This window comes from Pongo pygmaeus, chromosome 10 (assembly GCF_028885625.2).
Source record: "Pongo pygmaeus isolate AG05252 chromosome 10, NHGRI_mPonPyg2-v2.0_pri, whole genome shotgun sequence".
Lineage (NCBI taxonomy): Eukaryota > Metazoa > Chordata > Mammalia > Primates > Hominidae > Pongo > Pongo pygmaeus.
The window spans coordinates 37,042,307-37,060,150 of record NC_072383.2 but is presented as its reverse complement, the minus strand read 5'-3'; the positions used below and the strand labels follow the sequence as shown (position 1 = coordinate 37,060,150).

Sequence of the window (17,844 nt, the reverse complement as noted above, 5' to 3'; positions counted from 1 at the left end):
TATTTCTATCTTGTTACGCATGAATAATACATATTAATTATGTTCTGTATAAGTTATGCTAAATAGAGTACTTTCAAGTAATTAAATTGAATTTCAAAGGGACTACAGACTTTACTTAGCGTTATATGGAATTTCAAAGCCAGAGTTAGACTATACCAAGTCTTTGAATACAAATCTTCTGTACTCACTGCCTCTCATTTTCAGATTAATAACATTATCACATTTAAGCATTTTCTTATGATGAAAAAAATCCTACTGTTTTTGATCTTGAATATTTTCTCAGATAATCATAATACAGTCTGTATTACTTTCCCAACTTACTGAGGAATAACAAAATATCATTCTTTATAATTTGTCTTCACTTTTCAAAAATGTCTGTATTCTTCAACTGTCTTCTTTTTTCTTTTTCTTGTTTTGAAACAGAGTGTCACTCTGTCACCCAGGCTGGAGTGCAGTGGCACAATCTCGGCTCACTGCAGCCTCTGCCTCCTGGGTTCACCATGGTACCACCATGCATGGCTAATTTTTTATTATTTGTATTGACAGGGTTTTCCTACGTTGCCAGGGCTAATCTTGAACTCCTGGCCTCAAGTGATCATCCCACCTCAGCTTCCCAAGTAACTGGGATTACAGGTGCCCACCACCAAACCCAGATAATTTTTGTATTTTTAGTGGAGTCGGGGTTTCATCACGTTGGCCAGGCCAGTCTCCAACTCCTGGCCTCAAGTGATCCACCCGCCTTGGCCTCCCAAAGTGCTGGGATTAAACGCATGAGCCACTCTACCTGTCCATTGTATTCTTCAACTGTTTTTCTAAGGAAGAAGAGCTTATGACATGAAATCTCAGCCTTTACAAGTACTAGTATATTTATGTTTTCTTTGGTATCTTTAATTGATATCTATATTTTCTTTGATGGCATTTCCACTTCTTCCCCTTAATGATACAGTGTGTGTGTTTTAAAAAATTATGTGAATTAAAACTGATTTTATCCTGAGAATGTTGTGACCTCTTGAGATAACTGATGGGTCCTAGGCATCCTGAACCAGGATTGAGCATCTCTAGGGTATTGTTATTTTTTGTAATTAACAATGTGTCCAACAATTAGTGTGTGCTAGTCACAATTCTACATATAAGTTTCTTATTTTTCTGTATGACAACCTATAAAGTTGGTATTAGTATCCCTATTTTGTGAGAAAACTTAAAGAGGTTTAAGTCCTCCAGTAGATAAATGCTGGAGCTAGAATTTGAACTCAGATGTGCCTTACCCTAAAGTCATTTTGCCTTATTGGTATCAACAGGGGCATGTGTATGAAAAATTACTACCCTTTATCCTGATCTTGCAAGTATCGCCAGCTAAGGTTGTTTTCTTGGTGTGCTGATCTGTACTAATATCAAGCTGTGGTTTGGAGGCAGAGGTCCTCATAATCCTGGATGTACAGGGCAATTAAGTCAATTTTAACATACATTTTAGCATAGGTACTTGGCCATCATTCAGATATGTTAAGGCGAAGGAAGCTATATTCTCATATGAAAGTGAAATTTTAAAAAATTTATTGGTGTTCAATTCATTTTCAAATTAAATTATATTCTCTACTCTTCCCTATTCTTCTAAAATTCATTTCTCTATAAATTTTAAAGAATTTTTCAAAAATAGTCCCTTAATTTTAAATCAGAATTCTTGTTGAGATATAAAACAAACCAACCTTAATTTTCAGGATGCAATATGGCATAAAAAGATCATGACTTACCCTTTATGTCATCAAAAGAAGAGATTGTCTCTTGCAACAGTGAAGACGGTGTTTTGTTTCAGGAAGTTCTGCAGAAAGGGCTTGAAGGACGATAATACCAACATTGGTACTAAGAAGTACTTGCACCAAATAAGCTTTATGGATATCTTAAAATATGAAGTTCTGGGCTGGGCCCGGTGGCTCACGACTGTAATCCCAGCACTTTAGGAGGCTGAGGTTGGATAATCACTTGAGGCCAGGAGTTTAAGATTAGCCCTGGCAACATAGGGGGACCCTGTCAATACAAATAATAAAAAACTAGGCTTGCATGGTGGTACTTGCCTGTAGTCCCAGCTACTTAAGAGGCTGAGGTGGGAGAGCTGCTTGAGTCCGGGAAGTTGAGGCTGCAGTGAGCCATGATTGCACCACTGCACTCTGGCCTGCGTAACAAGAGTGAGATGCTATCTCAACAGAATAAAAATAAAAATAAACCAAAAAAATAAAAGCTATGAAGTTCCATTTTCTATTGTTTCTATATGAATGACTTCCAAATCCAAGATTTCTTCTTTTTAGGGATCAGGGAATTCTGTGTTATGTATCAACATTGTTTAACCCACACATATAAAACCAGATGATGACTATTAACTAGAAAGCGTACGAGATCAGGTCAGAAGAACTGATTTGCCTCTTTTCTCTATGGAGGACAGAAAGGGTGCTGTTAAAGTATTCTCAGTGAGATCCTTGCTTTTTTTCTTTTTATCCAAGATCTCAGATTTTAAAAATGAGGATGTGGTCTGGAAAAGGATCTAAGCAAGAATCTGGGGTATGCTGTTTTAAATATCTTAATCTCAATTTTCCTATAGGTCTCTAGCTTTTGGACCTGTTGATTCTTAATGAATATCTAGCTGCCAAAAGGCAAACAGGGTGCACCTCTTGAGGACAAGGAGTGTGTTTATTTAAGAAAGAGGCAGACTAGCAGGCCACTGCTTGAGTGGAATATGGGTCTGTAAAAGCCACTGGAATAAAGGAGGAATGTGATGTGGCTTAATCCAGAGCTCCTCACAGAACTCTGTACCTATGTACTGTGCCAATGTGTATGTAGGTTACATATCTATTGTCCTGCTGCCCTCAAAGCAAAGAAATCTGGCTTTGGGAATAGGGGTTGTGCTGGAACAGACTTTGCCCATGTTGAGTCACTGTTGAACAAACTTTTATAGATTAAAAGCTAGAAAAGGCATACACATGTCTCTGTACAGCACTGGCAGGATCCTAGTAAATATATTGTAATTGTGCAATAAATATCTGATAAGTGATTGACTGAATGAATGAACATCTCCACAGATTTGGTTTCTACTGCCAAGTCAATCTGGTACCTTACACTAATTATGAGCAATCTATTTATTTTGCTGCTTGCAGTAGGTATGTTGCAAAATCCTCTTTATGATGGGGATAAATATCTGTCATTTAACATGTCCTTTTTTAGAAAATTATTTTAACCACAAGGAAGGCTTAGTAGCATTGCTGTAGCAAATTGACTTCTATTCCTTGCTTTCTGACTGTTAGACTTACAGCCAAGTAATCTTTGTATAAACATCTTTGGGCAGTCAGTTGACAGAAATATAAGTTGCACATTTTAGTTCCACCTGTGTATAGTAGTTGGTACAGTTCAGTTTTTTTAAATATCTTTTAAAGAGATCTATAAATGTAAACACAATTTTCTATAGCTTTCTATGGCTTGGAAGAATGCTAAAGATACTTTTTAAAATCTTTAACTTTTCTAAGGGCTCATTTATAAAAGTAATAATGAAAAAAACTCCCTTCTCACTCAAAAGTTTTTCTCATTTTATGAGTACTATTACATTAAACCATACGGAACTGCAATTTTTATAGGTCAAATATCAGCAATTTAAATGGTAATCTGATATAATGACAAACACTCTTAAAGTTGACTTTTAGAGAAATTTGCATTTTTAACAGCTTAGCAATACTTTAATTCTTCCACTAATAATATATTTATTTATTTATTTATTTACTTATTGAGACAGTGTCTCACTCTATTGCCCAGGCTGGAGTGCAGTGACACAATCTTGGCTCACTGCAACCTCTGTCTCCAAGGTTCAAGAGATTCTTCTGCCTCAGCCTCCCAAGTAGCTGGGATTACAGGTGTGTGCCACCACATCTGGCTAATTTTTGCATTTTTAGTAGAGATGGGGTTTCACCATGTTGAGCAGGCTGGTCTCAAACTTCCGACCTCAGGTAATTCACCCAGCTTGGCTTCCCAAAGTATGGGGATTACAGGCGTGAGCCACTGCACCTGGCCTAATATTATTTTTATTACTTGGAAATAAACCTTATCCCTGCTCTTAAGAGGCTATTCTCATCTCTGTTTTGGAATCTAGAAATATCTTATCCAAAAGATATAATTTCAGTAATAGTAAATATCTATTTTCACTTGAATATTTCTTATTATCACACATTTTTTAAGAATACTATAAATGACTCAAATCCATTTCTTTCTATGCATGAAAAACCCGATGCCGTGATTGGTTCCAGCATGTATAGTTATATGAATTATTGATAGTTAAATTTTATGCCTTTCAGATCTTCTTATTGCTACGACAACACAGCAGTACTTAGTGGTACATTATTCTTAAACTTAACACATCTCATGCCTTAAGTACAGTTAACATTGCTGCAAAATTGTTATCAATATTGTTCCAATTAAATTTTATATGATTACTTTAAAAATTTGTTTTCTCTGCATATAGGCCTTTCATGTTACACTTTTTTTTCTCCTCTGGATTTGAATTGGTTTTTTGCTCTCAATTTAGGAAATATTTAGAATTTTGTGTCATTCAGAAGCTCCAAGCACATAGATACAGCTAACACTTCTCAATGTTTTCCCGTTCTTTCTAGCTTTGTCTCAGAGAATAATAAAAAATAACTCTAACGAACATCAATACATTTTACCAAAAAAAAAAAAATCACTGTCAGATTATTTTGATGTTAATGCAGAAAAGTGGGAATATAATGCAAAGTATAAAAGCACCTTGAGACATTAGTAACAAAACTATAAAAAGCCATAATTATGGGGAATGAATTTTATCTCAAATAATTTTACTATTATAATTGAATTTTAACTATATATACACATTTGAAAGAATTGTAGATTCCCAAGAAAAACAATTATTATAATTATTATAATTGTTTAAATAAGGATTATTTGTTAAATGATCTGTGACACCTATGGATTTATTTTGCTATCTTTTCCAAAACATATAGAGACGATTCTGGGTTTTACTTATAGAAAGTAAATTAAAACTAGTTAATGTTTCTTTTTTGATAGCTACTAGTTAGGAGCAATCTGACCATTTCTTTTGTTGCTTATATTAGATATGTTGCATGATCTCCTTTATAATGAGCCAGAGCAAGTGAGCCAGTAATGTTCTAACATGGTAATTGATCTACCTGAAATATTTAGAAGACACTACCTGAATAGGTCTATATATCTAGAATATTTAGAAATATATATATCTATATATCTAGAAATATTTAGAAGACCTACCTGAATAGGTCTATATATCTAGAAAGGAAAGTTTAGTAAAGGGTACTTTGAGTGCTCATCTATTATGTATAATTTTGGTAGGACTACAGAAACTTGAACTGACTCAAAATGTTAAATTCCAGACCTTTGAGCTGGAAAGAGAATCACATGCAAACTAATTATATAAACGTTGGCTATAGGGTCCTCCATTTCCTTGTGCTTTCAGATTGAGTAAATGTCATCCCGAATTTTCTTGACACAGTCTTTCCAGAGAATTCAGTGGTGGCTTTAACATTTTAATAATATTTTAAAATCATCATTTTAATAAAAACCTAAGTGGCATTAGTTGCTAAGTACATCAAACATATAGAGAATGTATTATTTTTACCATTTCACGTGATCATAAAACAATAATTGACAAAAAATTGAACTTTAATAAAACAATATTTGATGAGTCCTCAATAAATATACAAGCTTATGAATACTTTTATATATATTCATCAACATTCTCATTCACATCAGTTTTCAAAGTCAGCAATTTTTATACTTCGTTACATCATTTAAATAACAATAGCTCAGATAGGGCTGGGTGCGTTGGCTCACACCTGTAATCCCAGCACTATAGGAGGCCGAGGTGGGCGGAACACGAGGTCAGGAGGTCGAGACCATCCTGGCTAACACGGTAAAACCCCGTCTCTACTAAAAATACAAAAAGTTAGCCAGGAGTGGGGACAGGCGCCTGTAGTCCCAGCTACTTGGGAGGCTGACAAGAGAACAGCGAGAACCCGGGAGGCGGAGCTTGCAGTGAGCCACCGAGATTGAGCCACTGCACTCCAGCCTGGGCAACAGAGCAAGACTCTAGCTCAAAAAAAAAAAAAAAAAAAAAAAAAAACTCAGATAGCAAATAATGTGAGCACATTTGCAGTTCTTTTAGCATCATATTATGACTTGGTGTTTTATTGAAATCTTGTCCTGATTAAATTTTTTTAAAAGGTAGCTAAATTTTTTTTTCTTTTTTTTGGTTTTGGTTTGATTTTTTTAATTACAGGAGTATATATTTTAGATATTATTATTAGGCTTTTATAATTTCAATAAGAAATTAAGCATTGCAAAACCATAATTTAATTATTTTGCTTTGCCTTATAATTAAAATCCCTTATGAGAAAAATGTCCATATCTGTTCATTAAAGAAAATTGTCTGATTTCAAAAGGCCTAAGGAAATTAAAAATAGTATTAAACTAGACTTTTGAAGAAATTACACAGTTTTGCTTCTCCAAATTCCTGTTACAAAGAAAACACTTGGCATCCTGGGACATTTTGATACTTTCAAGGCCCCAAAAATTGCTCCAGTAAACTATTAATACATGGTGTTCCAAGTATTTTTTTTAAATGCTTCTAGGTGAACGAGGTATTCTCATGAGTACTTAACAGAATATAATCTAAAATCTACATATCTAGGTACTTAATTCTTAATCATGTCAAGAACAATAAAAATTTACTATGGAATAAAAACCACCAGTCTCTTGTCTGGCTAAATAGAAATCTTTTTTATTCATTCTTTTTTAAGATGTTACATTTTTGCTTAAGTAGAGAACATAAGCATAAGTAGAAATGAACTTCTTTGTCTTCATAATGTCATTTATTGAGTGCCTACCATGTGCCTGTACTATAATAAGTGATCTGAGTACATTGCTTCACTTAGCTTCATAAAAACCCACTGCTTCATTTAGTACTTATAACGAATGAAATTATTAAAATAAGTTATTTTACAAATGAGGTACCTTTAGCTTGGAATTTGAGTGATATTACAATGATTCCCCAGAATCATTTCTCCAAAACCGTTTATCACAATCATGATTTTATAGTGCCTACCTTTTCTGAAATATAGATATAAAACCAAATTTCATTATCAAATATTGCCAATTAATCAAGTTTTCTGGTAGAATCCTGTAGAAACACTTGTGAAATGAATGCACTGATGTATTTTTATCACTGTGGTCTCAGTTGTGTATTGTGTCATGGCTACTCTTTGGACCTAATTACACAGGGGTTTTATGCTAAGGGGGGAGAATATCTGTGCTTCTGATTTATATTAAATTGGAGCTGATGTCACCTTGGAAGGCAGTAAAAGAACTCTCTCCTGAGATTCTATGTTATTTCTTCTTCTGAGTAGTCTCAGAGTACCTAATTAAAACTGCTCATTGGCTCTGATGACTAATTTCTATTTTATGCTATTATTATTTGATATTAATTTAAGATAATGTCATATTGTATGAGTGCTTATGACAATCTACACAAACAACTATGTATCCTGTTTTTTTTTAATATAGTTAGACTGGAGAGGGAAAAATAAAGAACAGGGCAGGAGGGAAAGCCTTAGAGAGAGATACCATACAAGAAATGTGACCAGAAATGGTATAGCCACTTCGTAAAAACAGTCTGGCAATTTCTCTAAAAATTATATGCTTCCGTATTTTCATTCTTTGGCATATATCCATTATTCATAACACAAAAAAGTGAAAACAACTAAAATATCCATCAACCGATGAGTGGATTAATCAAATATGGCCTACAGTGAAATATTATTCAGCCAAAAAAAGGAACTGTTACATGCTACAGCATGGATGAACCTGAAAACATTATACTAATGGAAAGAAGGCAATCACAAGGGACCGCACATTGTATGATTTCATATGTTTGAGATGTGCACAACAGGCAAATCCATGGAGACAGAAAACAGATTAATTGTTGCCAGGGGTTGAGATGAAGGAGGAATAGGAAATGCCTGCTATTGGGTATGAGATTTTTTCTGGAGGGAAGAAAATGATCTGGAATTAGTCGTGACGCTTACATTAACCTTGCAAATACACTAAAAACCACTGAATTGTGTGCTTTAAAAGGGTGAATTTTATGATATGTGAACCATATCGCAGTTTAAAAACATGACCAGGACGGGCGCAGTGGCTCACACCTGTAATCCCAGTACTTTGGGAGGCCGAGGCGGGAGGATGACAAGGTTAGGAGATCAAGGCCATCCTGGCTAACATGGTGAAACCCCGTCTCTACTAAAAATACAAAAAATTAGCCAGGCGTGGTGGCGGGCGGCTGTAGTCCCAGCTACTCGGGAGGCTGAGGCAGGAGAATGGCGTGAACCCTGGAGGCGGAGCTTGCAGTGAGCCGAGATCGCGCCACTGCACTCCAGCCTGGGCTACAGAGCGAGACTCCGTCTCAAAAAAAAAAAAAAAACCAAGACCAAAGATTCCTTATATTTGTAATAATTTCATTGCAAAGTCTTCTTATATGAACATACACATGTACAAGTAAAATATAAACATTTTGAATTCAAATAATAATTAAATATATTATAAAATAAGCTTGTGCTGTCTATCCTTCAACCTAATGGCTTGTGTACCATGGGAAAATAGGTAGATAATTCATCCACAAAACACATTTTGTATTTGAAAATCTCACCTTCTCTTTCTTTCTCTCTCCAGGCATACACAAACAATATACACCTTGTATTTTTTAATCAAGTTGTAGTAATCATAAATCTTTACCCCTAACTAATTTAGGGTATATTTTCAAAGAACAGGGATATTCTCTTAGGTAACTACAGTATACTTATCAAATTCAGGAAATCTGACATTGATATATTAGTATCTAAAATACAGTCCATATTTAAATTTCCGCAATTGTCATAACACTGTACTTTATAGAGCAACTTGTTTTTCCCAATCCATTGTCATGCACTGCACTTAGCTGCCATATTATAGTTTCTGTTATTCGAAAGAGTTTCTCAGCATTTCTTTATTTTATATGACATTGATATTTTTAAAGAGTGCAAGACTATTGCTTTTTTTTTTTTTTTAAGAGAATACCTCAATTTGGGTTTGTCTGATAGTTTCTCCGTGATGTGATTCAGGTTATAAACTTTTTACAGAAATACTACTTGTATTAGTTTCTAAGGGCTACAAATTACCAAACACTTGGTGGTTTGAACAACAGAAATTTATTTTCTCACATTCCTGAACACCGGAAGTCAGAGTATTGGCAATCCACGCCCTCTGAAGGCTCTTGGGGAGAATTATTTCCTGTCTCTTTTCCAGCTTCTGGTGGTGCCAAGCATTCCTTCGTTTGTGGCGGAATAACTCCCATCTCTGTCTCCTTCTTCACGTGGCTTTCTTTTCTTTCCTGCGTTTCTTCTTATTTGATAAGAGCATTTATTGGATTTAGGGCTCATCTGGTTAATCCAGGATGATCTCGTCTCAAGAACCTTAATTAAATCTGCAAAGACTCTGTTTCTAAATAAGATTTCATTTACAGATATGGGAGGTCTGGATTAAGATGGATCTTTTTGGGTCCACAATTGAATTTATGCATTACCGAAATGATGTTGTGTGCTTCTCAACGGATAATATTAGACTGTTCCAGATGTAGATAGGGCTAGAAATTTTACTATTAAAAAACATAAATTCATACTGATACTCAAATTAAAATTAGTTTTTCTCTTGCCTTCCCACACAGCATGTTTGTATCTTTCTTCTTTCACAGTGAGAACCCTTACTCCTAACATTACCAAACCATTTACTTACTTAACCAATCCTACAATATACATAAAATAGTTTCAGAATTGCTACCCTTATATCATTACCAAAAATAAACTTGCAAGTAAAGTTCAAAATTTCCGCCTGATTCTTTCTGTCTTTGACTGAAATTATATAGCCAAGTTCAAAAGTTACATGGCTTAATTCATCCCCACCTCCATCCCCTTTGCTGTGTGATTACTTTATCCTTTGGACATACTGTTCAGTTAAATTGTTTCTATTTGTATTCAATTTTAAGGTTTCTTCCTTCATTCTTGTTGGTTTAATTTTATTTATTTATTGAATAGTAACACTTTGAGGGATTCCAAAAGTAAAAACTTTATTAATAGAAAGGATACTTAGGCCTTTTCCTGCCTATCCATTCCACTTTGTTCCTCCCACCTCCTGTAGCTAACCAACTTCACTAGTTTCAGGTTTACTCTTCCTGTGTTTCCTTTTTTAAATATAAATGGGTATGTCTATATTTCATTTTGCTTTCTTTTTACATAGAAATGATTCTCAACTGGGAAGATTTTGTCCCCCAGGGACATTTGGCATTATCTGGAGACAATTATTTTTGTTCACTACAGGAAGGGGTGCTACTGACATCTAGTGGGTAGACATCAGGCATAATGCTAAACATCCTACTATACACAGGGTAGCCCTCGACAACAAAGAATTATCTGGTTCAATAAGCCAAAGTGCCGTTGTTGAGAAACCCTGCTATAAGTCTACTTTTGCATTTTGCTTTTCAACTTAACAATATATCATGGAAATCACTCTATATCAGTTTATAGAGGTCTTCCTCATCCTTTTTTTACAGCTGCATAGTGGATGTACTATATTCTGTCAGTCTTCTTTGTATGGGTATTTATGTTGTATTTCAGTATTTTGCTATTACAAAGAAGCTGTAATGAATAACCTCGTGCATCTTTTTTTGTATTTTTAGAAGTATATTTTCAGCGTGAATTCCCAGAAGGAGGTCAAAGGGCAAATGCTCTGTCAGTTTGCCAAATGCCCTCTGTAAGAGTTGTACCATTCTGCATTTTCACTGTAGTATGAGAACATTCCTTTACCCATAGGCCTGCCAGTGGAGTGAGTTACCAAGTTGTTGAATTTTTGCCAATCTGATAAGTAAGAAACTCAATGTAGTTTTAATTTGTGTTTTTCTTACTATGAATTAAATTTTTTTGTTTTGTTTGTTCACATTGCTGGGTCGAAACCCAAATTGTATAATACATAACCCAAATAATTATAGATGAATTACAGAAGCAATCTTTATCAAATACAGTGAAACAAAGTATATACAGTATTTCTCTGCTGAAAATGTTAAATGTGGCTGGGTTCTGTGGCTCACAACAGTAATCCCAGTGCTTTGGGAGGCCAAGTTAGGAGGAATCACTTGAGGCAGGTGTTTGAGACTAGCCTGGGAAAACATATCAAGACCCTGTCCCTACAAAATACAAAATAAAATATAATTTTTTAGAAAAAGAAAATGTCAGATGATTTCCTGGAGAAGCTTTTCTTGCGTCCATGTGTCAGTAAGCTTTTATGTAAACATAACGGTATTGTTTAGCAGTGCCTGAGGGAGAAGTACTCATCGCCAGGTAACAAATATCATCCTGGAAATGTAGTGTTTAAAGTCTTTGCTGATGTTTTCAGACTACCAAGATGTCACACTGAGTAAGTTATCATGACTTTCCACTAGGATTCTTGTGTGCTTGGTGTTTTACAGGCCATATATGTCTCTTGGAAGTCTTCGGGATCAAGTCATTTACCCTGATTCAGTGGATGATATGCATGATAAAGGTTATACAGACCAAGATCTGGAATGTATCCTACACAATGTCCATCTCTATCACATAGTTCAAAGAGAAGGCGGTAAAGTCTATCATTCTTTTTTAATGCATTTAACTTCACTTTTAAAAAGTAAGCTTGGGTATATATTTAGTCTGTGGTTTAATTTGAATATATGCTATAATCAGAAATAAGCACATAAGTGTAAAGATGGAGTTTTATTGCTGTTCCATTATTTACATTTCTTTTTCTGCTTGTGTTGTGTTTAATGCAACACACTAAGTTTTTATTAAGTCTCCATGTCAGTGCAGCTAACATTTAAAAACAGTTTTTTTCTTTTATATTCGAATGTACAAAGTCCCTGAGGCCATTGTCAGTCTAGATGTATGTAAAGTCTATGACAGAAATATTTGCCTTACAAGCTCTCAGCTCACATTAAATTAAATAATTTGAGAAGTAGATACCACAAAACTTCTTTTTTTGTTTTCAGACCCACAATCTGACCAGTATCTTTTTTTGCTCTCAAGCAGCACACAGGTAATTAAAGTTAGAAACTTCTATATTGTGGTTTTTCAGCATAAAACATTTTTGAAAGAGTATAAATAACATTTGTACATATAAGCTTAAAATAGAATTATTGTCTAATAATACTCTTTCTGTGTTTAGTGATACTTTCAAATAATTTAATAATAATAATCACACTTTAACTAGATAAGCCAGGCAAGAGAAAGAAATAAAGGGCATTCATATAGGAAGAGAGGAAGTCAAACTATCCCTGCTTGCAGACACATGATTCTATATCTAGAAAACCCCATAGTCTCACCTCAAAAGCTCCTTCAGCTGATAAACAACTTCAGCAAAGTTGCAGTGTACAAAATCAACATACAAAAATCACTAACATTGCTATACACCAACAACAGCCAAGCGAACAGCCAAATCAGGAAGGCAAACCCCTTCACAACTGCCACAAAAAGAATGAAATACCTAGGAATACAGCTAACCAGGAAGGTGAAAGATCTCTACAATGGGAATTACAAAACACTGCTCAAAGAAATCAGAGAAGACACAAATGGAAAACCATCCCATGTTCATGGATAGGAAGAATCAATATCATTAAAATGCCTATGCTGCCCAAAGCAATTTACATATTCAATGCTATTCCTATCAAACTACCAATGACATTCTTCACAGAACTAAGAAAAAAACTATTTTAAAATTTATTTGGAACCAAGAAAGGGCCTGAATAGCCAAGGTAATCCTAAGCAAAAGGAACAAAGCTGGAGGCATCATGCTGCCCCACTTCAAACTATACTACAAGTCTACAGTAACCAAAACAGCATAGTACTGCTACAAAAACAGGCACAGAGACCAATGAAACAGAATGGAGAGCACAGAAATAAGGCCGCACATCTACAACCATCTAATCTTCAACAAAGCTGACAAAAACAAGCAATGGGGAAAAGATTCCCTATTCAATAAATGGTGCTGTGATAACTGGCTGGCCATATGCAGAAGACTGAAGCTGGACCCCTTCTTTATACCATATACAAAAATCAACACAAGATGGATTAGGGACTTAAATGTAAAACCCCAAACTATAAAAACCCTGGAAGACAACCTAGGCAAAACTATCCTGGACATGGAAACACAAAGACTTCATGACAAAGATACCAAAAACAATCACAATGAAAGCAAAAATTGACAAGTGAGATCTAATTAAATTTAAGAGCTTCTGCACAGCAAAAGAAACTATCAACAGAGCAAACAGACAACCTACACAATGGGAGAAAATATTTGCAAACTATGCATCTGACAAAGGTCTAATATCCAGCATCTATAAGGTACTTAAACAAATTTACAAGAGAAAAACAAACAACACCATTACAAAGTGGGAAAATGACATGAACAGACACTTCTCAAAAGAAGACATATATGCAGCCAACAAGCATATGAGAAAAGCTCAGTATCACTGATCATTAGAGAAATGCACATCAAAACCACAATGAGGTACCATCTCACACCAGTCAAAATGACTATTAATAAAAAGTCAAAAAATAACAGATGTTGACAAGGTTGTGGGAAAAAGGGAACACTTATACACTGTTGGTGGGAGTGTAAATCAGTTCAACCACAGTGTGGCAATTCCTCAAAGAGCTAAAAATAGAACTACCATTTCACCCAACAATCTCATTACTGGGTTTATACTCAGAGGAATATAAAATCATCTGCCACAAAGACACACGCACACAAATGTTCATCACAGCACTATTCACAATAGCAAAAACATGGAATCAATGTAAATGCCCATCAATGACAGATTAGATAAAGAAAGTGTGGTAGACGTCCACCATGGAATATTATGCAGCTAGAAAAAAAGAATGAGATCACATATCTTGTAAGAACATGAATGGAGCTGGAGGCAATCATCCTTAGCAAACTAATGCAGGAACAGAAAACCATATACTTACTGCATGTTCTCACTTTTAAGTAGGAGCTAAATGATGAGAACTTACAAGCACAAAGAAGGAAACAACAGAGACTCAGGTCTACTTGAGGATTGGAGGGTGGGAGGAGGGAGAGGAGCAGAAAAGAAAATTATTGGGTACTGGGCTTAATACCTGGATGATGAAATAATATGTACAACAAATCCCCATGAAACGTGTTTACCTATGTAAGAAACCTTCACATGTGCCCCCAAGCCTAAAAGTTAAAAAATAAAATAAAATAAAACAAAAAATTATATTCACACTTTCAAATAATTTAATAATTCATATAATTTGATAGTTTAGAAAAATGACTGAAATAACAAATGAGACACCAATTTTAAATGTATTTTATGTTCTATTTTACAGCCCACTTACATTATTGGAAGTAGAGTAGTAGTACAGTGATTGAGAATATGGACTTTTAACTCAGAGTTCCGGAATCAAATCTTGATTAGCCCTGTTCTCTGTATCTTCAACTGTAAAATGGGATAAATATCTACCTTATAAGTTTTTTGTGAAGATTAAATAAGACTGTATGTAAAACATTAGCACAGTGGCATATGAGTACACAAGAATTAGTAGCTGCCCCGTCTGGCAGCTAACACCTGTAATCCCAGCACTTTGGGAGGCCGAGGAGGGTAAATAGCTTGAACCTAGGAGGTTGAAACCAGCCAGGACAACATGGTGAAACCACTTCTCTACAAAACATACAAAAATTATCCGGGAATGGTGGCACACCCCTGTAGTCTCAGCTATTTGGGAGTCTGAGGTGGGAGAATCACCTGAGCCCGCAAAGTCAAGGTTGGAGTGAGCTGTGATTGCATCACTGCACTCCAGCCTAGGCAACAAGAGTGAGACCCTGTCTAAAAAAAAAAAAAAAAAAAAAATTATTAGCTAATGGTAATATTAGTAGTTGTAATATTGATACTATACTTTGTGTGATAATGCTTGAAGTTTTATATAAAAGTATCACATACATTATTTCATTTGATCCTTACAATAAACAAATAAGGCAGGCAAGAAAAACACTTTTAATTTTTGGTATCTGTAATTCCTACTATATATGGAAAGCAGATTGGTTTTTTGTTTCATGTGGTCAACTCCTTGGAGTTTCAGAAGGCTGTGGTAGAATAAATGCTACATGTTTATCTTGGGCAAGTTATTTTGAGGACGTTTGAAATCTAATGATCCAAATGGAAATTTAGAATAAACATGAAATATTCTATTCTTCTAGAAGTCATCAAGAAGGTCTAGAACTCTTTCCAAGAATTTTCCAAACTTAAAAATGTAATCGTAATTGTTATGGGTTATTGAGTGCTTACTATGTGGAATTTACATATATCATCTTATTTAATATCCATAATAGTCCAATGATGTAGGTTTTACTATCTTCATCTTAAAGATTAATTTCAGAAATTTAGTAACTTACTCAGAGTCTCATGGCAAGTTGGGGGACAGGGATTCAAGCACAGATCTGACTTGAAAGTCAGTGTTCTATGCTAGGGTATGCCACTATAGTAAGGTAACTCCTAGCTTTTTAAACAATTAAAAAAAAAAAAAAAAAAAAGAAACCTAGTAGCTCTTGCAGGCAACTGTCTACCCTTCTCATTTTCAATCCTGTTCTCCAGAAGGTTCTTAATAAATTTATTCAGACTACGACTATAGTAAGGAAATTTAAAAAAAAAACTATAATAAAAACTATTATATCCTTGCACATAAAAAAAAACTTCAAGGAAACCTGTTTTACTTGCTTAATTCTTAAACCTGAAATGTTTAAGCAAGGCAGGAAAACACTTAAATTTGCAAGTACATTATTTAATTTGAAAGAAGCCTACTGAAGTTCCATTTAGACTAGCTAATCCTTTGGTTGGTATAATAAAAATGGAATTAAAAACTACATTCCATTCCATCAACTAGGTTACAAAACAGGAAAGCAGAAAAGGGTTAACAAGTGGACATGAACTAAAGAAGTGTATACATCTCTAGGAAGCAGGAAAATCATTCTCTTCTTTGCTGACTTTGTCTCACTAAATCAGGGTCGGAGGCAACATTATGACTCAGAGTTTTGATTTACGTGTTCCGTGATCATGCAATATTGCCTGCCTACAAAAACCTTTGGGTTTAGTAGAACAAAGAACATGATTTATTAAAATATGTAAAAGTTAAAGTGTCCTTTGACCCAAATACTTTTTTCTTGTGCCATGTTTTCAGGGGGCAGGGAAAAAAAAAAGGTAAGCCCAGAATATTTCTCCACTGCATAGTAATCCAAGTCTATTTTTCAAATCGTCACTTATATTTCATAAATACTATGAAATTCAATCACAGGGAAAGTTTTATTTCAACAGTTTTCCCTAGAAGCAAGAACTCTAAATCAGAATATATTTTAAGATTATTTTTCCTAACATAAAATTTTAAAGATTTGTCTATTTCCTATGTGTATTTTCTTATTTAAAAAATGACAATTTCTGGAAGTTTACCCAAGAAAATGAACAGTGATTCCTTCTGGAGAGTGAGATTTCAGGTGTCATTGAGAAATAGGGAAAGTCTCCTTCTCACTCCAGATATTTTTTATTGATAATTTTTCATATATTTTATTACCTTTATTGTATGTCTTTGCTTATTTAATTTTTGGAGTAACAATTTCACATAAGTCATAAATGAAAGAGCATTTTTAAATGTACTCTAAAAAATTCTTCCAATTCCTGTTTCCTTCCATCCAGTTGTGACCTATCCCCATCACACAACCATTGTTTTTAGTTTCTTTTTTATGCTTTTATACATTTTTTAATGCAATGTACTTTGTAGTGGTAATTTTAAAGGAAGAAGATGGTAAGAAACATAAAGATGTATTTTATGTTTAACAATTAATGTATGTTATTTCATCAAAGCCTCTGAACTTCTGGATTTCAAAAACAAGTCCAAATTTTTCTTCTCACCAGCAAAAGAATCAAATAATCATTTTTGATAATTTGACTTTTCAGATACACAGTACACATAAAGCAATGAGGGCTATTTTCTTTCCTATTGACCAAGATTATTTCAAAATTTTAGTGGTAAAAATTTCAAAATCTTAATGGTAAAAATTCAGCTGAGCAAGTAAAAAGATGACAGAGAACATGGATTTTTTCCAAAGATGAGAGTTAATCCCTGAACACTTAGGATTTAGAAATTTTGCTGTAAATATCTGTTAGGTTTTGGCATCATTTTCTTCTTTGAAAATCAGACTCTCCAGTAGTGGAAGTATGGTTTTATTTTTAAGTAATATTTTAAAAATCTAATTAAAAAATTAAGGTAGGCTTATTATAAAATTTTAGAATTTCATAAAAATGGATAACTTAGGAAATGAATCTAATTCTGTTCCTGGAAGTATATGTGTATGTGTTTATTTACAGAAAGACAATGATGATATATACAATTCTGAAACTTGATTTTTAATGTACAGATATTCTGGGCACATTTTCATATTAATATACAAGACCTACTCTATTTGTAAGAAAAATAGAATGCTTGTTTTTTGAATAAATATCAAACAGAAAGTCAACAGTTAAGATGTTTTAAGAGATAGCATGCATGGAAAAACTATAAAAGCATCAGATAGACCTAAATATAAATCCCAGTTCTGACATCTCAAGATGTCACAAGAATTAGTAGCTGGCCCCATCCGACAGCTCACACCTGTAGTCCCAGCACTTTGGGAGGCTTAGGA

At 34.3% G+C, this 17,844-nt stretch overlaps 1 protein-coding gene across 2 annotated transcripts in view; it reads left to right on the top strand.

The window, feature by feature from the left end:
• ABCD2 (ATP binding cassette subfamily D member 2) overlaps nt 1-17,844 on the top strand; it is a 71,260-nt gene that overhangs the window by 24,075 nt on the left and 29,341 nt on the right. For both annotated transcript variants that reach the window (XM_054442875.2, XM_054442876.2), the window contains exon 7: nt 11,591-11,736. In XM_054442875.2, coding sequence (XP_054298850.1) covers nt 11,591-11,736 — 146 coding nt within the window. The remainder of the gene's footprint in view (nt 1-11,590; nt 11,737-17,844) is intronic.